At 34.8% G+C, this 20,749-nt stretch overlaps 2 protein-coding genes across 8 annotated transcripts; one reads left to right on the top strand and one right to left on the bottom strand.

The window, feature by feature from the left end:
• The first annotated feature begins 418 nt into the window (after positions 1–418).
• tipE (temperature-induced paralytic E) lies at positions 419–11,585 on the top strand. 7 transcript variants are annotated; one of them, XM_028302152.1, is made up of 4 exons: positions 419–593; positions 4,676–5,790; positions 6,381–6,436; positions 6,900–11,585. In XM_028302152.1, the coding sequence occupies exons 2-3, from the start codon at positions 4,829–4,831 to the stop codon at positions 6,406–6,408; spliced, it is 990 nt and encodes a 329-aa protein (XP_028157953.1). In that variant the 5' UTR covers positions 419–593; positions 4,676–4,828; the 3' UTR covers positions 6,409–6,436; positions 6,900–11,585. The 7 variants fall into 7 exon arrangements, with proteins under 7 accessions (XP_028157953.1, XP_028157957.1, XP_028157955.1 ...); XM_028302156.1 differs by having other exon boundaries at positions 469–593; positions 4,717–5,790; XM_028302154.1 differs by having other exon boundaries at positions 469–593; positions 4,660–5,790.
• A 4,994-nt stretch (positions 11,586–16,579) lies between these two features.
• On the bottom strand, positions 16,580–20,374 carry Gas8 (Growth arrest specific protein 8). Its single transcript, XM_028302171.1, is given in 9 exon segments — positions 16,580–16,707; positions 17,078–17,153; positions 17,156–17,219; positions 17,304–17,406; positions 18,308–18,435; positions 18,838–19,025; positions 19,166–19,858; positions 20,197–20,236; positions 20,318–20,374. Coding segments are annotated over 9 exon segments (1,377 nt in total). The 5' UTR covers positions 20,321–20,374; the 3' UTR covers positions 16,580–16,625.
• Between the last annotated feature and the right edge of the window lie 375 nt (positions 20,375–20,749).

Below are 20,749 nucleotides of genomic sequence, written 5' to 3'. Positions count from 1 at the left end.
AAAGCGCAAGCGAAAATAATCCCAATAAAAGCTGGCTGTGAAACCCCAGAATTGTAAAACAAGTAAGACTGTCTGTCGCCGTACAAAGACTCTCGCATGACATGGGCTGTATCGACCGGAGCGGGCGACGCGCGCACTCAAATAAACGAATGTTTGCCAATTTTGTTCAATTGCAAATTCCAATTCCAAATTCAAATGCTCTTTCTAACCCTTCTTTGTTTATTTTTAAATCATTCTCAATTCAAAAAAATGAATTTTTCTTTTTAATTGCAGCTTTAAATTTGAAAAACGATTCCATTTTCAGTTTTTGAAGTTTCAAAATGGGAACAGAATGATTTTTGTTTTTTAAACTCTATTTTTGAACTCTATAGTTTTCGAAAAGAGGTTCCAAGCAAATACATTCAGGTTTTTGAAGTGCCAATACAGCCAATACGAGGCACCCTGCGCCCAGTAGTGAGAGAGTAGCCGCGCAGTCACGACGCGTCCCCGTTCGCCGTCGAAAAAGAAACCAAAGACGTTTGAATTTGCGACATAATGGTCCAGTTGTGAATAGTAAAGTGTATCACTGCATGTGCAATACAACCTCCGCGAAGGTAACAGTGGTGCTTCAATTTAGAGCTGGTGTACCTTAGCCTTCTATTTTGGTCTACACATTTGTAACCGTTCTTTACTCGCCACTTAGTGGTATTAACTGCCACTATTTTGCCTTTGATTAAATTGATAGCTGTAGCTAGAAAAACGGCATTTGCGTTGTCAATATTTACGGGTTAATATCGATTGGATATGCGATACTAAATTATATAACCCCAAAATGCTTTTGTGTTTTTCGCGTATTATTTTACGTGTGTGTGGTTTTTTCGTGGAAGGTTAGGGTTAAACCTTAGAAGTGGCATGTTTATATAATATTAACGTGAATGTTATGTATATCTGATATGAGATTTTGTGCTAATAACTTTAAACAATGACGTCAAAAGTTTCTTTCTGCGGGGTTAGGTTATGTAATAGTAAGTTAATGTAAAAGCATGAAAACGGGAATATTGACCCGTAGAGCTTTGGGCTAAGCTTCTCAGAGCTTTGCTGAAAGAAATTTCGTTGGAAAGCTTTAACGTCTAATTTTAATCAATTTTGAAATGTTGGTAGATTGAAATTTCAATAATAAGTAGAAATAACTGAAGGTTTGATGTTTGAACCATGGCAGGGATTGTTTGTTTTTATCAAGATTAGTAAACAATAGCTTAACTTATTATCGTTAATTGAATAACTATCCAGTTATTTCAAGCAAGATCATTTTAATTTTATAAGCGAATCGATTATAGCACTTTGATTAAATAAAAGCTTAGTTGAAGCTTACGTCAAGTCGATCAAAGGGAATTGCGATCTATTTAAATAGAAATAAGGCTGGATATTGATTTTATTTCAAACTCATTTACTTTTGCACATCGCATTGTAAATAAATAACTTTGTTTAAGATTAATTATAGTAAAATACTTTGGTTTTGTTCATAAGTAACATTTTATTAGGTTACTATGTGACTCAAGTTAGTAAACTACTTTTTTATGATTTTAATCCCTAAATGCAAAGCTAGTTAAATATCCATCTACACTTTTCTGAAAATATGTAAGTGGAAAGCACACCGATTTCATAATGTTGTATCATAATGATAATAGATGGCGTTGCAGAGAAAAACTTTGTCACGCACCCTTAAAAGGTCCAAGTTAAAACTGATTTAATAACTGAGAATTAAATTATTCATCTCCCGAAAATATAAACATTCATAATAATTCATCTATCAAGTTTAATCTTCTTTCATATAAAGTTAACCTTTAAAAATAAGTCCCTAAAGTTAACGGTTTGTGTTGTTACGTATTTTATTAATTTATTTTGTTATTATTTCTTTAAAAAATACAAATTTATCAATATTTTTTCTGTGACTCTACTTTTCATTTTTACACAAAAAAGTTTGTAATATTGTAAAATAAAATTATATACAATTATGCACTATGGTTTTGGTATTCATAAACATTGTTTTATAAAACTTGCTGAAATATTTAATTTTTATTTACATTTCTAGAAGAAACTTGGCCATTAAACATGTCTTTTTATAGTGACAATTCAGCTTTGAGTACCTGCACCATAAAAAATATATCCTTCGTATAGTAGGTACTTACAAGTATGTTTATGTTCCGTGTAAAATGTTTATTATTGTGTCCCTTGAGATATTACGCTAAAGTGCATCCATTATAAGTATTAAATTATACACAATTTATCAAGAGTGGGTAGGTAGATAAGTATCTACTTACTTGTCTACTCAAAATAAATATGCCGTAATTTTTCATTGATTTTTATAACATGTCGACTATTCAAATAACTTAGTATTACTATTTAACTTTACATTATTATTTCTATTTATTTATACACAATTTCATAAAATTGTACCTACTGAAAATGAAAAGTTAAAAATAATAAGTCAAGCTAACAGCGACAAATGAAAGATTAAATTGAAATGTATAAATTGAACTTTTTCATAAAGTACCATCAATAAAGTTATTATCGCTTGTACAAATAGGTCAAGGGAAAAAATAATTGATTGGTAACAAAAATGTGGAGTTAGTTTAATTGAAATGCCACCGGAATTAGTCCGATAAACTAATTTTAGTGTGTGTTTTTACTCGTAGCTGTTTTCATTTAGGTTAAATTTTGATTAAAAGTTGCCTCAAATTTTGCGTACAAGGTTTCACATTATAAAGTTTCATAAAAAATCTTTGTACACAAACTTTTTCACATTAAAATATAGCTACATATACCATTTATACTTAATATAGCATTTCTTAAACCTTTATTTTAAAGCAGGTAGAGTCCATTTTCATTGATAGAAAAAACATCCATGTTATTCAATTTTCTATTCAGCATTGCAAACAAATGCGTCCACAGCTGTATTCCCCCACATTGTTTTGTGTCAGTCGCCATGCTTTCTATTTTGACCCTTATACCCAAGGCATAAAAGGCGTTGTTCGCCAGTGTGCTCCATTTCATGCATTCTACATTTGCCGGCACAAGCCCGTTGTATGAATAAACAGTATTCAATTTAAAATGCCCTCGGTTTATGGCAACTACTAGATTTTTGCGATCATTCAAAATTAATGTGGTTGTTGTTGCCAAAAACTGATCAGAAAAGGCAAGAAAAAAAAAGAATGCATGACTTCTCAAATGATAAATCTACTTACATTGAAGCAGTCAAATGGGAAAAAACATTGAATAAAAACAACAATTGTATGTTCAGGCCATTAAAAAGAACATTTTTGTAAAAACAATTTCACAAAGTTTATAAAAACAAAGATAACTAATTTGTTTATTTCATTAAAAACATAATTTTATTCAATAACAATACTTCATGAAATAGGTGTTCAGGTCTGAAAATCTCATTTTAAAACTTGACCTATTTGTATCGGTGCCAAATTCATAAACTCGTACCTTTCACGGTTACATAATTAGAAACTCGATATCTAGGTAAACTGCATTGTTATTTCAATGTCGCATAGCCACTATTATGTCTCAGCATTCTAAGCTAATTCTAGCCTGAATCGATACCACAAGGCTGGATTCCAGGCAGACAGTCTGGCGTCGTGAGAGCCGAGCGATTTTGTGGCTGTGTTTATGATCTTGTGATTTGATATTACGTGATGTTTCTTACACTATTCAGATTTTTACCTAGATTTGATTTTTAATTTTGTTTGCTATATTATTACATATAGTACCTACCTATTACTTATATTATAGCCACAGTGTTTAATTTCATGCAGCGTAGTTTTTCTTCCTTGAATTTATTGGTCAGATCAGATTTATTTATTCCTTTTGAACAACGAGTTTTGCAGATCTTAATTATAATCCGTCGTTTGGTCAATTTTCACCAAACTGTCATTATAGTCATCCACATTTGAAAGCTTTACAATAAAATTGCAATGTAATTATCATAAACATCGAGTGACTTTCAAAACTTTTCAGCTCATTGCGCATTTCTTGCAGATCTATTTGTCATGGTTTGTTTGTCGACTACAATACTTTTGGCAAGTCTGTTACATAAGTGATCGCCATTTCGACCTCTGTCCAATATACCGAAGAGCGTATTAGAAAAAGAAATTCCGACCTCTGTCGCATTACTGGCGACAGCGTCTCGCTCCTTTTTATTTTGTTCAAAAGAAAACAATACACTGACGCTTGGTCAATTTGGTTTCAATAATACTTTTTTAACGTGTATAGTATGTATAGTTTTGGCCGAAATTCGTGTAAATATTATGAAATATGTACTGTAGGTATGCAAAGTAAGAATCTCAAAAAAGTTTCACATTGCGATGTCAGTGACCGCTAAATGCCTTTGTATTTCGGGCTTTGTATTTCATCCCCGTTTTCGCTATAGACCGTAAAGAATTTTATTGTTTTATCATTGTAATGTCTTCCTTTGATGAACCTAATAAAGCCAGTGCCAGTCGTTAACGCTGTTATGATTTAATTAATCTCGTAAATATTGACAATGGTACCAATTTTTGCCATTTCGTATCTGATTCTCACTTCTATTTTTAAATATGTAGATCTGAGAAATTTATATTTTATCACGGTATTTATAAATAGTGCCTCAAAAAACTCAAACACTAAGTACACCAGCCCTAAAATTTTGCAGATACAAAAAATGTAAATAACGAACTGTGACAACACCAAAAGAACAAACATCGGTTTAAACAACGGAGTCATAAGATGTCATGAAACTTCAGATGACATGACGCAGCCCAGCTAAAACGAGCGCTATGGTCACTACTAAAGTGCCCACGCCAACATGGCCGATGAAGAGAAAATCCCCCCAACTTTTCTTGAGAAACTTCTCTTCTACACCACAGCAAGCTTCGTTCTTCTCGCCATATTCAGCCTGTTTGCCTTCCTATTCTTAGTACCGTTTGTGATCGAGCCGGCGTTCACGACTATATTCATGCAATTTGATCCAGTAGCAGCGTTATGCGTCACAGCCAATGTGAAGCATTTGTTTGGGGTGAGTAACTGCTCGTGGGCCTCCTGCAGGGAGGGCTGCACCAAAGACCTGTACGACTGCACTCAAATCCGAGTCAACTACAAACTTGGGTACGCTGCCAACATCACCGCAACCGAATACGAAAATTTGATCAGAGTTGAACGGGCACTGAGAAAGGACTACGAGTACGAGAACTACGAGACTGCTGCTGACAAAAACTATCCAGATATGGCTGAGGAACAAGACCTGGCTGACGTTCCACCTACAGGTCTCCAAGGAAACGATTCAGAGTGGTACTTCACAGGGGCACGCCTGTTCCCCAACGTAAAAGGATGTGGTTACCCACCAATTTTGAACTGCACCATATTCTATGGAAAATACCGACCAATAGGCACCAACTACACGTGCTACTATAGCAGAGTAGACCCAGGACTGGTGATCACTGAACTGGATATGTGGCAGAATACTTTGAATTTGGTGTATGCTATGGCTATACCAATACCTTCGTTCTTTATTTCGGTGATATACTTAACTTTTGCATACTTTAAGATCTATAATACTGAGGAGGAATCTGAGCAAGCTCCTCTTAAGAATGATGCAGAGGCGATGGCTACTGGTGATGACGAGAAGCCAACGACTCCTGGATCTGACACGTTCAGGGAAGACCTGGCTTGCTTCGGGCACCAGCTGAAGATGCAGCTAGCCAATGAGAAGCCGAAAGAAGGCTTCGAGTCCAACAGTCCACCTATCTCCAACTCGGCATCACTGTCTGGGTAAGTTTTCTTTTGATTTATTCATATTTTAGTATTTTTTTCGGTCAATTAATAATCCTTGCTGGAATTTCGTATAATTAAGTAAATATAAAATCTTGTAAATTCTGAACTCAGTGCTCGAATAAAAAATAAGGAGAGAGAAAAAAAGAAAACTGGTAATAAAATTAAAATGGTGCGAAAGACTCCCAATATTGTTTGTTTTTATACATTAAACATACCTAAGCCTTCTTTATAAAGACGTCTTAAAACACCTGTCTGTCAAAATGAAGTGCGTTAAATGTGCTCTTAAAACTTCATAAGAACAGCTTCGTCTTTGTCAGGCTTATGAGTTTTGACAATGAATATAGAGAATCTTCGACATATTGAAAATTGTCTTTAGTCAGGGGCTGAGCATCGCGCGCGTCCTTCAAAATAAATATTATGGGAAATCAATATCTTGCTCTAAGTCAAGAACTTTTAGTATATTAATTTATAGGTATCAAAGTATTTGATCGAATATAGTTTACTGTGGTCTATTTTCATTTTGTATACATCAATCACATACACATACGAACACACAGTATTGATAGATATTGTTATCTCCCCACCAGGACCAAGTCATCATTCGTGAACGCCTAATGTGAAAAACGACATTATTTACACAGAGGTACGTTGAAGGCTTCAGCTTTTATAACAAAACATCGTAAATGCAAAACACGCGTCTTTGACTACTGCACACAGTAAGAAAAATATAGAGAACATTAAAAAAAACAATGCTTCCAGACTTGGAGAATAAAATAATCTTACGCTAAATATTATTTTCGACGGGGTACATAAAAATAGGGCACAAAATATTTAAATTTTTATCCTTTGATAATTAAAAATAAACACAATAATATAACGCTACATTATGAAAGTTTTGGATCAAAATAATGCTTTGGACGCTTAAAAAAATAACACCATGCACAATGCACATGCATATTAATTAGCATTAGAACGTCAATTTAAAACCCTCATCTAAATAAGCAAAATCCATTTCTTTTTGTTATATCCCGCAGGTACACTTTTTTATTAAACTTAAAAAAACGTTTATTGAAACTTTGTTTAATCAATATCGTTTTCTATTTCAGATGACAGGGATCCTGAAGATTCGGATTTGGTTATAAAGTGCATCACGAATCAAGGTGAACAATGGAAAAATAACTTTTTGAAAGATAATGTGTGCTCTCTTGTGATTTTATTAAAAGAAGTTGAACGCAAGTCCTACTTACACGAGAAAAGTGAATAATTCATGAATATTAGCAAAAAAGTTCGTTAAGACGGAAAATTGGCGAAAGAGAATTTTTATAAAGCGTTGTGAAATTATAAAATATAATATTGAGAAAACAATTTCTGGCAATAATTTCTGATTATATCTGATACAAACGATTTGCCGTTAAGTAAGTCTTGAATTTAATCCTTTGCATTGGGAGTTATTTTTAAGCTACTATTTTTTAAAATGTGTTTTTTTTTTAGTAAGTAAGAAAGGAAAACCCATTTAAACACAAACTTAAGTTAATTAAGTTAATTAAATTCGCTATTAATTGATATATTGCTCAAATCCGCGCGATTTTTATTTCAGAAATTATTGCGAAGAAATCCAGTTGATATTAGATAATAAAGAATTTTATCTCCTATAGTGAATAAAGAAATGAATAAGATTTTAATACGCTCGTATGCTAAAAGTGTCAAATGCACGCGTGCTGTTAATATATACATGAATATATTGTATATTACGACTTATCATAAAGCTGTTTACAAAAAAAAATGTTAATTTTGAAAAGCAATAGTTAGAAGTTCATTGAAAATTATGAGGAGACAGTTATTATATTAAAAATAAAATTATTAGTACATCGACTACATTATAGTACCTAATAATCCCATGTCAATAATCACGATATCATTTTAATTCTAAGTAATAATTTTAATCAGTTTATAGGGATTTAGGAATTTAATTTTCTTAGAAGATTCCATAGATGTATTTTTAAATTAGTGTGGCCTCCTGGTTTTGGGTGTTTCCTAACACAATTAATTGTAATGAGAGTATTGAAGATTTTATTAGCCACCAGGGCGGCGCCACTGTGGCGCAATATTAATTTTTATTGTCCTTGGTCATTATGGAAATTATTGATTTGTGAAACTAGAAGTAAGGCTTTAGCCTGTTCTTTGTGAAACTTTTTTAAAAGGCAGACCAAGGCAACAAAGAGAAGAGATTTATTTGGTATGTTAAAAATTTTATTGGCCCCATAGAAATCGAACGGCGTGAGATGGTTAGTAATTCGTTTGAAATCTAACAGCTCGTATAATGAATGCGTGGAATGGAAACGTTTAAAATAATCCTAGCCATCGCTGTAGGCGATATCGATTCTTCCGTCCCATACCAATTCTATTTAAAAATTCATTAATATTATTGTCCAAGTCGAACCGAACCGTGTATCGCAACAGAAATAGAAATCATTACCTAATCGATATCTCACGTACGTCCCTAACCATTTTGGAAGTCGATTGATGTAATTTTTATATAAGAATTTAATTCTTGTATAAGACTTGTAATGTGCGTAAAATTTTGTGATATAAAAACGTCGACTCGATATGCTTGTGTGTGTGGAGGATTTTTGTTTTACATTTAAAAATATAAAAAGGCTTGTGAATTACTATCGTAATGCTTAAATTAACCCAACGAGACATTTTAACTCGTTTTTTTTATAATTTCAAATTTTTGTGCTGTATTCTGGGACCATTTTTCTGGAAGGTTCCAACTTCTGTAAATAACAATCACTGTTTATTGTTTAATTAATTTGAAATGTACGTACGCTATTGAAAAATGAATAATTATTGTTGGATTCTAATTCGAAGAGTATATGAGAATGCGAAAAATTAATAAATTATTTATTATCCACTTAGACTGGAAATGTTAAGATCTAGTTAGATATCGCTAAAACCTACGCACATGTTTAGAATTAATATTCGAAGATTAAAGTACTTACATAATTTAAGAAAAAGTCGTTCCACATCCATAAATAGAGGTTGAAGTTTAAGTTTTGGGTTTTATTTGGTCGCCTATTATTTATCTAGCTAAGAGGAAAGTAACCAGATTGGTTAAATAATGTGCGCTCAGATATTAACCACCCAATCATCGCTGGATCTTATTACTTTTAACCAATTAAGATTATTGATCTCATGTCAAACACTTTATTAAATTATTAAAAGGAGTAAGCAATATTGTTTACATTACATTTTTACGCATTTGTATATTTTAATTCAGTGGAAAATTCTTTAGTTTATAAATGACGAGTAGTACTTAACGTTTTCATGCCCTACAAATTTAATATTATTATTTTTACTGTGCCTCTGTAATGATACCTCAAGTACCTAACCTACCCTTAATATACAAAATATAATTTTATTCTTTAAAGTACGACTAAATAAATAATTAAAAATATTACAGCTTTAGAAATAAGTGAAAAGCAATTTATAAAATATCATTGTAATTTATTGTCAAATTATTTTAGAATATAAATGTTATAAATTATTTTATTTTCCCTATTGACGTCTGAATTTGGTTGTGTATGTTTAATGTTTAGAAATTTTAGTGTAAAGATGTAATTATTATTATGCCCAAAGTTGCAGTTAATATGTTAAGGATAGAATGCTTTATGTGATGAAACCACTATATTAAAATTTAATGTAATTCACTTTGCTTATGCATATTGATGAATATCAAACGCAACAAAACAAAAAGAAACCATGAAAAAAGTATTATGTAAAAGGAAAAATAAAGTTCACGCTTATGTACAAAAATCTAAATTTTGTTTATTTGCGTTTGTTGTTCATCAATGAAAATATTTACCTACGTTATATTTACATTTTCAATATAAGTGTCAGCTTTATACATTTGAAATCACAATTTTTTCGTGTGATAATCGTGGCGTGATGTATAAATTGTACGTAAAATATAATTGCAATAATTTTCACAACGGTATTATACATAAGTTTGATGTCAGAGTATTATGCTTATAGAATTTTTATTTAAATGTTGTAATTACATTAAAGAGTTTGAAGAATATCAGAGTTGATGAGAGAAATGACAAGCATTTTTGTCAAATTTGTTAACATTTTGAAAATCTGTCACCAAAATGTAACACCTGTATGTATAAATGTAACAAAAACTGAAATTAAAATTCAATCATGCTTGTCATTTAAAATATATTTATTTGGACTGAAATGACTGCTAACTTAAAGCTTTTTGGCTTGTGATTGTATGTGTTGAATGTATATAAAATATATAAATGAGCAAAATTATATGTATTTGACAGTTAGGTATTTTGTAAACGTTGGAACATACAACATTGTTCGAGCTGAAAATAAAATTATCTTACAGACATCAAATGCGAGACTTGACATCATGATAATATTCAAAACAAAAAATTGATGTTTTGTGTAGATGAAAGTCTAGCTAACTAACTTCGCACTGAATTTAATCTGAAATCTAAGTAAATCAGTCTGAGGTAGCAGTAGTAGGCATAATATTTGTATGAGCAATTGCACTCTGTGAAAACTCTTATTAAATTATCCAATCCAGATTTACGCCCGTATTCACAAGCAATGCTTGCTTATGTGAAGCAGCAAATCGATCGCACAGCGTTGAATAGAGTTCTGTGATTGGTCCGTGTGTCACCCTGTGCGTCCACTCGCACTGTTCAACCTCATAGTAATGTTTGTGAATACGGGCGTGAATTTAGTGCGTAATCGCTCTTAAGATTATCATGCTTTCACTGTTACAGTTGTTTCATGAGCATTTCACTGAAACCAGAAATTGATGAAGAGATCCGAAGACACGGAAATATCCTTAGTTAGGACCTATGTTGTATGTTCAATCATTTTACATGTACTTACCTAAGCTATAATTTTCATCCACTTAGAAGTACCTACTTAAGTAAATCAACTCCATATTTGTTTCAAATTACTAGGGATATGACTCGTAAAAGGTGTAGAGGTAAGAGCAAAAACTATTAGTAGTAAATCGCGTAAAAGACGGTTATACACGAGCGGGTTATGAAAGAAAGATAAATTCTTAATTATAGGATTTTCTTTATTACCACCACAGTCAATATGTAGAGTCAAAATTATATCTTGAAAATAAAAGACAAGGAGATATTGACTCATTGTATTACAGGCTTTACTACAAGCATTAATGCATGATAAATTAATGTAAAGATAAACAACTGTAAAAGGCAGATGGAAAAAATGGTAGTTTCTTAATGTCCCCATTGGCGCCCAAACGATGCATCATCTTAGAAAAAAGTGGAAGGTTCTTAGAGGTTACGAAAGTCACACCACCACCAGTGGGTCTAGACAAAGTGCAAATTATAATCGCAAACCAGTCGAAAAGTGGTCGAAAAGCCCCTTTTTTGCATGGAGTTTTGACAGATTCGATTTTCGATTCGATCAAAAAGTGCGTTTTGTCTAAGGGGGCAGGCATTCATAGACGTTTTTCGATTTTGTTAGTGTTGGTGTAATTTTTTCCACTCTTTTTTCAAAAAGTTCGTTCCATCGTTTGGACGCAAATAGGGCTGGCCACATACAGATTTTTTTAGCTAAAAGTTTTTTTATATAAAAGACGCTCGTGTATAACCAGCTCAGCAAAGTGTGGAGCTATTTCTCTTGCTAAAGCGTAAAGTTTTTAAGTCTTGGCCCTGCACTCGTGCGTACCGAAGCGTTCTATCATTTGGAACTGTTGCCTTATGACCGATTTTGTACATAAAGTAAATAAAAATGTTAGTAGGAAGTAAAAATTAAATACACTTATTGGCTTCGATGATGTTTGATTTATTTATTATTTTAATTACCCATTATTTTTAATGTTTAACCCCCATAAACAGCGTCCCAGTCGTGGCAAAGTTCCCAAAAGGATGTGTCCATTTCCACCTTGTTATTTGTTTGAGAGGTGACTCGATTTTCAGTCTTGCAGAAGTCTGCACAGCATTTTTAAATTATTTAATTATGTATCAAGTATAAATAAAAGCAATAAAACTACTACTGTAGGTTGTCTTATTAAATAAATGAATAAACTGACCTACTTTATGTAATTTGTTGATCAGATATTTTTATACATTTTGTACATTTCCAACCATACCTACTCGAAACCTGCAATGAAACTTGTCTTGTAGACCTCATTTTAAAATAATTAATAAACTTCTTCGCAACCTGTATATTGTTAGATATTAATTGCATAGGTATATTTTCTAGCTGAGGCTTGCCAAGATTTAATATTCAATAGGAAGAACTCAATTATTTACTTGCTGAAAAACAGTCCACTGAAAAGCAGTCATAATCGTAGGTAGTTTTGCAATGTGACTCATGTAGAGCATAGTAACAATTATTATGAAAATGCAGGATTCGCAAATAGCGACTTTAGCCATTTTGTATTATCAAAGTTACTGGTAAGAATCTACTGAATCGCTTTTCACTGGAAATTAGAGATAAGTAAAATCCACAGAAGCTAAAAACCATAGAGGTATAGAGATGCCAACTAATGCGCTGAGTTCGAAACTTACTCACATTCAAAAGTGCCACTTGTGGTCTAAATTTAATAAAATATTTTTGATTTCATTTGAGTGTCGCATTAGAAATTCACACACACAAAGTAATCAAAATAATAATATGTGCCCACTGCGGTATCGGTATCTTTAGTTACGCAAGAAATGGTTGCATTATGACGTCGCTGCTGTCATCATTGCTGTCACGAGCAATGTGTTCTGTTTTTGGGCATATTGCTGCGACACCGGCATCGGCCTCGCACCCTTGGCACATCTCCCTTTAGTTTCTGTGATCTGGTGCTAAAAATAGTGTCCAGGAATCACTTAAGTATAAGCTACAATCTACAGTTCACGGTCGACATTATTTCGTTCAAAACATGAAATTATCGTATCCTCCAACTACAAACGACGCCTCTATTAAGTTGCCAGTTGCCAGTCAAACCTCCAATCACACGCCCATTGAAACGACATGTTAGACCAGGGATGGCGAACCAATGGCATCAATGGCACGCGCCACAATATTTAGAGCACGCCACCAATCACCCCAAAATTCACGATGAAATTAAGTAATTAAGTAGTTTTTAATGAGGGCTATCGTATTTGCCCTCATCAATTGGCGCCACTGTAGAGCAAGGTACTGTCACTCGCCAGTGGCGTCACTTGTACGATGATACTCATTGCTAGCACATAGCACAGCATAGTGGCNCAGTGTAACCCTAACAAGGCTCACGAGTTTGATCCGCTTATCCTTGTTCGTCCCAGCCGTTCCTTAACTGCGGTTGCTGCACCTCTTCCTGGCACTCTCCTGAACGACTCTGTGTTACCTACTGTGGCTGCCCCTCTTTCTTGTAGAACGGTTTGTCCAAAACATATGAATTTGGTCTTATTCAATGCAGGATTAAGTGCCCTTTAACCGTCATGAAGACCACTTTTCGATAGGGTAAGTCCTTGACGCGGTATAACCGGAAAACCGAAAAAACGCCCCTTTCGGGGGCCCCCACCACTTAAGCACAACTTCGTCGAAGTCGAAAACTTAGGAGAATCTTAATGGGCAACCAATGAAGCCATTAAAGCAAAAAAATCTTTTGTAGGAATTATTTCCGATTTAATCAATTTTTGTGTTTAATTCTACTGGCCTACTTCGCAACCTGTTAGCTATTAATTGCATAGGTATATTTTCTAGCTGAGGCTTGCCAAGATTTAATATTCAATAGGAAGAACTCAATTATTTACTTGCTGAAAAACAGTCCACTGAAAAGCAGTCATAATCGTAGGTAGTTTTACAATGTGACTCATGTAGAGCATAGTATAACAATTATTACGAAAATGTAGGATTCGCAAATAGCGACTTTAGGAATATTGTATTATCAGTTACTGATAGGAATCTACTGAATCGCTTTTCACTGGAAATTAGAGATAAGTAAAATCCACAGATGCTAAGAACCATAGAGGTATAGAGATGCCAACTATTGCGCTGAGTTCGAAACTCACTCACATTCATGTGTCACTTGTGGTCTAAATTTAATAAAATATTTTTGATTTCATTTGAGTGTCGCATTAGAAATTCACACACACAAAGTAATCAAATATGTGATCATTAACCACTGCGGTATCAGTACTCAACGTTCGAATGATCTTTAGTTACGCAAGCAATGATTGCATTATGACGTCGCTGCTGTCATCATTGCTGTCACGAGCAATGTGTTCTGTTTTTGGGCATATTGCTGTGACACCGGCCCCCGCCCCCTTGGCACATCTCCCTTTAGTTTCTGTGATCTGTGCTAACTATAGTGTCCAGGAATCACTCAAGTATAGCAAGATAGCCACAATCTACAGTTCACGGTCGACATTATTTCGTTCAAAACATGAAATTATCGTTTCCTTCAACTACAAACGACGCCTCTATTAAGTTGCCACTTGCCAGTTAAACCTCCAATCACACGCCCATTGAAACGACATGTTAGACCAGGGATGGCGAACCAATGGCACGCGCCGCAATATTTAGAGCACGCCACCAATCACCCAAAATTCACGATGAATTAAAATAGTTTTGAATGAGGGCTATCGTATTTTTGTCCTCATCAATTGGCGCCACTGTAGAGCAAGGCACTGTCACTCGCCAGTGGCGCCACTTGTACGATGCCCCCTCATTGCTAGCATTAGGCTATGTTCAGATGGCAAAATATTCACGCGCGTTTCCAAATCGCGCGACTAGACATCGTAGTATTTACAGACAACCGATCACATGAGCATACGTTAACGTTACGTTACGTTGACGCGGCGCTCAGAGAAAAAGTCTATAGACGCAGGCGATCGCGCTTTGACAGCTATGTAACATCCGTTGACTGTTCAGATGAGCGCGCGCTTCCATCGCAATAGCTTCTTCCACGTCCATTTTCTAGGCTCTATCGAAACAGACTGACAAGCTCCTCGCAACGCGCGTTAGCGCTTGCCATGTGAACTCTTTATAAATTTAATTCCGCGTTGACCTGCGTTAACGTGCGGTACATCTGAACATAGCCTTAAGTGGCACGTCTNTGCTAGCACATAGCACAGCATAGTGGCACGTCTACGACTACATCAAAATTGTTTTTCGAAAAGTGGCACGTTGCTACATAAAGGTTCGCCATACCTGTGTGAGACCTAACTTATTCATGTTCCGCCTTGTTCAAAATAAAGATAGATCGATGATACCACGTGACTGGCTGGACTCGATCATTTAATGGCATTTACATTTGGCTATTTTTGTTTGACCTTTGATGATGATTGATTGGGGGAAAAATACAAATTATATGAGCAACTAAAATTATTTTAGAAATTGGTGGAGTTATTCTAGAGGTTTTAGTAGTCAGTCCATCTCCTAGAGCGATTGATTGTCATTTATTATCATCTATCTATCTATATAAATTAAAATGAATTGATGTTCGTTAGTCTGATTAAAACTCGAGAACGGCTGGGCCGATTGAGCTGATTTTGGTTTTAAAATGTTTGTCGTAATCCAGGGTAGGTCTAAGCGGTGAGCAAATACGCGCGCAATATTGTTTTTCTGTGACAGACAAAATTCCGTGCGGGCGAAGCCGCGGGCCGAAAGCTAATTACAAATAAATAGTCTATGATCAATCAAATTATGAAATGGACTTTTAGAACTTGTGACGTAAAAGGTGGTAAACATTTTCTGACCGCGACTGTCCATCACGCTATTCCAAATTAGGTACCCTTTCATACCTCCCAAAAAACTTACTTTTGTTCTGTTGTCCGTACATCTACTATATAAAAATAAGTCGGGTTTTCCTCCCTGACGCTATAACTCCAGAACGCACGAACCGATTTCCACGGTTTTGCATTCGTTGGAAAGGTCTCGGGCTCCGTGAGGTTTATAGCAAAGAAAATTCGGGAAAAGGGAGTAAAACAGGATCCACGCGTACGAAATCGCGGGCGGCCGCTAGTGTTCAATAAAATTATGAGTGGGAAGTTAACATTAACTGGTTACTTCAGCTGGAAGCTGGTAGGTAAAAGCTCAGCTTAGCTTTTAACCCATTTAGCCCTACCGTACCCTATGTGGTACGGTACCTTTATGAAAATATTTCGAAGAACCAAACTGTTGTTAATTTGTAAAAATGATTGTGACAGTAAGCTTAAAGTGATTATTTTACATAAAAATATTTAAAAATATGTTTTAACAAGTGGTTTTGGAAATATTTTAAAAATTCCTCGACAGAAAACAAAAAAAAATNATATGCCATGTGTAATACTAGTGATTATGTGATTTTATTTTTATTTTATATCATACAAAAATAAATAAAAACCTTCTTTGAACAACGACTATGTTTTGCTTGCTTATAGACCTACTGTACCCTATATGGTACGGGCTCCCCACGGCCCCCTATTTATGGAATATTTTTTAAAATATTTTTTTCATGATTTTTAGGCTCCCCTTTGTAAGTTTTTGCTGAAAAATCAATTTTTATTTACAAAAATAATTATCGGTCTAAATGGGTTAAGCTCTTGCTAAAATTTAGATCGTGACGTTTAGCCATATTTGGTGTTTCTAATTTATTTTCCGAGTTGAAGCTAAAATTAAAATTAAATAAAGGTTGTTAAATTTTATGTCTACTGCTTGAGTCTGACGAATGAAATTTAGATAAATTAAGAAAACTGGCTGTGAAAACAAACATCAAAAAGAAAAAATGCTGTAAGTAAAGAAAAAATATAGTATATTTTGATTGCACATTGATTACAGGATAAAAATAATATTACATTTCAACAGTTAGGTAATCCTCACTGATCTTTAGTGACCAACCCAGCAGGCCCTTGGCCGACCACTGGTGCCAGTCCTGCCACTGCTACAGCTCTTAGAGGTCTGTAAAGAAAATAAAACAAAAATACATTGTATTTCAATTTTAAGACTTGTCTGAAATGGTCTTCCTGAAAACGCTTGAAGAGACATCTACCAACAAACAAGTAACGATGTACAAAAGCAAGCAAGCTGCATAGTTTAAAGTTAGAAAGTCAATCGCTAGATGGCGCAAAACCATTTTTCTAAATAGCGCCCTCTGTTGCAACTATACGGAACTTTATAGTTACGGTTCGTATTTCCAAGTACAAAGGTGATAGCGTTATGAAGTGCAAAAATAAACTCATAGGTGTCGCTTTACAAGTTCCCTTCTTCTCATTAGTTCCAGTATTGTGGTGTAGATGGCGGTTTTTAGACATAACTACGGAAAACTTACTTGAAGCCAAGTTCTTCAGCTGGGACACCAAGTTTGGCAAGTTTCGCTTCATAAGTTGCTAGCAGATCATCGTGGCTTTTCTAAGTCTGGCAGCTTCGTATCTAAGGTCTTCAACTTGCGTATCTTTTAGTTTGAGCAACTCCTACACAGAAGGAAAAAATTATTAAGTAAAAACCTTATAATTTATTTCGTCGACTTTTCTTTGTCTTCTTATGTAAACACTTACATGCATTTCTCTTGGTCCAAGGTCTCTAGCTTCCATGTTTTTCAGCTTCGCTTCAAGCAGCGCTGTCTTCAATGAAGCCTTTTGTTGAACTTCTAGCACAGCTCTAAAACAACATCAAAAAGAACTTGAGGCATGAAATTTCACGAGTAAATCTTATTTCTTATAAAATTTAAGAAAAATTTTTTAACACCCTTCACTATAATTCATTTAGGCTGGGTTGCACCATTGTACTTTAACTTTGACAAACTTATTGTCAAAAAGTTAAAGTTATGTCACAATCACAGTTACCAAATTATGAATATTGAAACTATACAGACCTTGAGAACCTGGTCTTCAGTTCATCCCTCTCAGCCAAGACTCTGTCAAATCGAACCTGCAACACCTCATACTCCCACTTCAGGACTTCAAACTGCTTCTCCAAAGAAGCCAACTGCTTCGTTTTGGCCTAAAGTAGAAAGAGAATTAAGAAAATGGAATCAAAACATTGGTTACTTAGAGAAGATGCGTAAAGTGCCGTACAATACCTAATCATTGAAGCGGCTCAGAATGTGCTCTTTCAAATAAAAAAATCTAACTGATTCAAGTTTGAATTGATCTCGAACCATGTTATTTTATTTTTAACACCAAGACCTCCATGTTTTTTATGTTTTTACACCCTCGCAACTACGCCGATAGTTGTGCCCAATTCTAATTTGTATCNAACATTTTAGAAATGACTTGAAACATGAAAGTTTCACAATATAAATCTTATGCATATTGAAAGATTAGCTTTCCGCCCGCGGCTTCGTTCGCGTGAAATTTTGTCTGTCACAGAAAAACTTTATTCCGCGCGTCCCTTTTTCAAAACCCGGGATAAAAAAAAAAACTATCCTATGTCCTTTCTCGGGACTCAAACTATCTTATTGCCAAATTTCATCAAAATCGGTTCAGTGGTTTAGGCGTGAAAGCGAGACAGACAGTTACTTTCGCATTTATAGTAATATTAGTATAGATAAGATACAGACCTTGAGAACCTGGTCTTCAGCTCATCCCTCTCAGCCAAAACTCTGTCAAATCGAACCTGCAACACCTCATACTCCCACTTCAGGACTTCAAACTGCTTCTCCAGAGAAGCCAACTGCTTCGTTTTGGCCTAAAGTAGAAAGAGAATGAAGAAAATGGAATCAAAACAGTTATAATTCATTGGTTACTTAGAGAAGATGCGTAAAGCGCCGTACAATACGCAATCATTGAAGCGGCTTAGAATGTGCTCGTTTCAAAGACATAAAAATCTAACTGATTCAAGTTTGCAATGATCTCGAACCACGTCATTTTATTTTTAACACCAAGACCTCCATTGTTTAGGTTTTTACACTCACCGCAACTACAGACTTTTAGTCGGCCGATATCAAATCGGTGTGATGTGCGCACTTTTATAAATCTCTATTGACAGCCCGACCCAACTATCGGGCAACTAATCGGTGGTCTGCGCCTAGGCTTAGTTTCATATTTCTATGGGTACTTATTAGTAAGATAGTCCGTAATGCATACTTACAGCTAGTGCAGCCTTGTCCCTATCATAATTTGACATCTGCCTCTTCAACTCCTTATTATCAATGATAGCAGCTTCTAGCGGCTCCCTCAAACTCTTGGTCTCAGCGACCGCATCTCGAGCGATCTTCTCTGCTCGTTCTTTAACCTTCTGCATGTCTTCCATTTGTATCTTTAGACTGCTGATAAGACCTAGAAAATTGAGTTTTTAATCACGATAATTAACTATGAACTTTATCTTAGTAGGTATCTATTTATAATACGAACTTTACGGAACACAACAGGACATAAAGATTATTGAATGTAAATCAATAGATAGTAAACGCACTTACCTAGATTATTCAACGTGATATCGTTGTAATAGTTTTTCAAATCAGAAAACGCCCTTTCATGATGTGCAATCAGATCTGAAAGCTGTTTATTCTTTCTTTCTTCTACTTCTGAAATTTCTGTTCTGTGCTTCACCGTCAACTCTACTTTTGTTTCATGTAATTTCTTCTCTGCTTTGTCTTCTATCTGACGTGCCCTTTCTTCAAAAACCTCTCTAGCTTTCGACAATTCTTCGGCATGAATCAATTTAGCTCGCCTTAACTCGTCCTGTGCAGCCAATACCTTCTCTCTCATCTCTTGCCTCAGAACTCTTTTGTCATTTAGCAGCTCTAACTCTTGTTCAGCATGCTCCTCTTTAGCAGCTTTTAGTGCTACAAGATTCTCAGCTCTTAAAGCTGCTGCAGCCGCTTGCTGCTCATACTTCAAATGCTTTATCTTTTGCTTTTCAGTCTCCAAAAGCGCTTCATTCTCCTCTTGAGCTTCTTCGGTCGCCCTTTCTCTGTTTCTTAGTTCGGCTTTGGCTTCTTCCAACTGCTGTCGAGTAATTTCCCAGAAGGTTCTTATTTTGTCTCTTTCTAGCTGAAAGTAGTTGCGCTCCTCTCTTTCTTTGTCAAGTTCTTCTTTGACTCTGAGTGTGAACTGCTCGAGCTTTTCTCGAGTCATTTCAGAGGTGTCTACTCCATCGATGATGATTGCTAAAAAATAAATAAACATTAGAATACCTGCAATCTAAGCCTGATAAGAAATGTATCTATATATATAAAAGAAAGTCGTGTTAGTTACTTCGCTTATAACTCAAGAACGGCTGAACCGATTTAGCTGAAAATTGTCAGGGAGGTAGTTTAGAGCCAGGAGAAGGACATACTTTTTATCCCGTTCGAAATAAAAAAAAAAGTCTGCTTATTTATTGCCATTAAGGCGGAACAAAGTTCGCCGGGCCAGCTAGTTAATTATAATGCCCACTTATCGAGTTTGTTATCATCGTGATCGTTACGAGTTTTTAGAACATTTTCATGAAAGAAATTATAAATACCTGGAGCCTTTTTTCCACCTCCTTTCCCTCCTTTTGGTGGCTAAAATAAACAGATAAGTAGGGTAATTAAAAGATCACAAGAAACGTAGACAATGAGACAAACAGTGATCCAAACACTTACCATTGTGATAGTTTATGTGTAAGTCTTCAAATATTTACAATTTTATAATATTTTTAGGGAGTTTAAACGATTTGTTTTAGCTTTACAAAATAAAATGTTTTTACAAGTGGCACGTTGTTGTCAAAATAAGTTTTGACTTGTTGTTATGGTAAATAAACACTCCATGCGTTGTTATGGTTACCTTAGGTTCCGTAACAATTTATCAACCTTATCTTTTCTAACAAAGCGCAAAGAAGATAATATTTTTTAAATATCAGTTGGAATTATGAACAATTGTACTATCTATTAAATATTTTTTCGTTTTAATCACAATTTATTTGATAATATTTTACATCCATCTGCGTCATTACAACCTTCACCGAAACAAACTATGACCTCATTAAAAAATACGATTGCCAAAGTTTCGTGTCATTTTGACTTTCTTGAATCCAC

This window comes from Ostrinia furnacalis, unplaced genomic scaffold, assembly GCF_004193835.3.
Source record: "Ostrinia furnacalis isolate ACB-3 unplaced genomic scaffold, ASM419383v2 OfSCF1084, whole genome shotgun sequence".
In the NCBI taxonomy this organism is placed as follows: domain Eukaryota; kingdom Metazoa; phylum Arthropoda; class Insecta; order Lepidoptera; family Crambidae; genus Ostrinia; species Ostrinia furnacalis.
The sequence above is the reverse complement of the archived record's forward strand: the minus strand, read 5'-3'. Positions and strand labels throughout refer to the sequence as shown.

Excerpts from the sequence above, each read along its gene's own strand:
- tipE (XM_028302152.1), top strand. The coding sequence starts at position 4,829 with ATGGCCGATGAAGAGAAAATCCCCCCAACTTTTCTTGAGAAACTTCTC. Across the intron at positions 5,791-6,380 it reads AACTCGGCATCACTGTCTGG|GACCAAGTCATCATTCGTGA; the intron begins GTAAGTTTTCTT and ends TCTCCCCACCAG.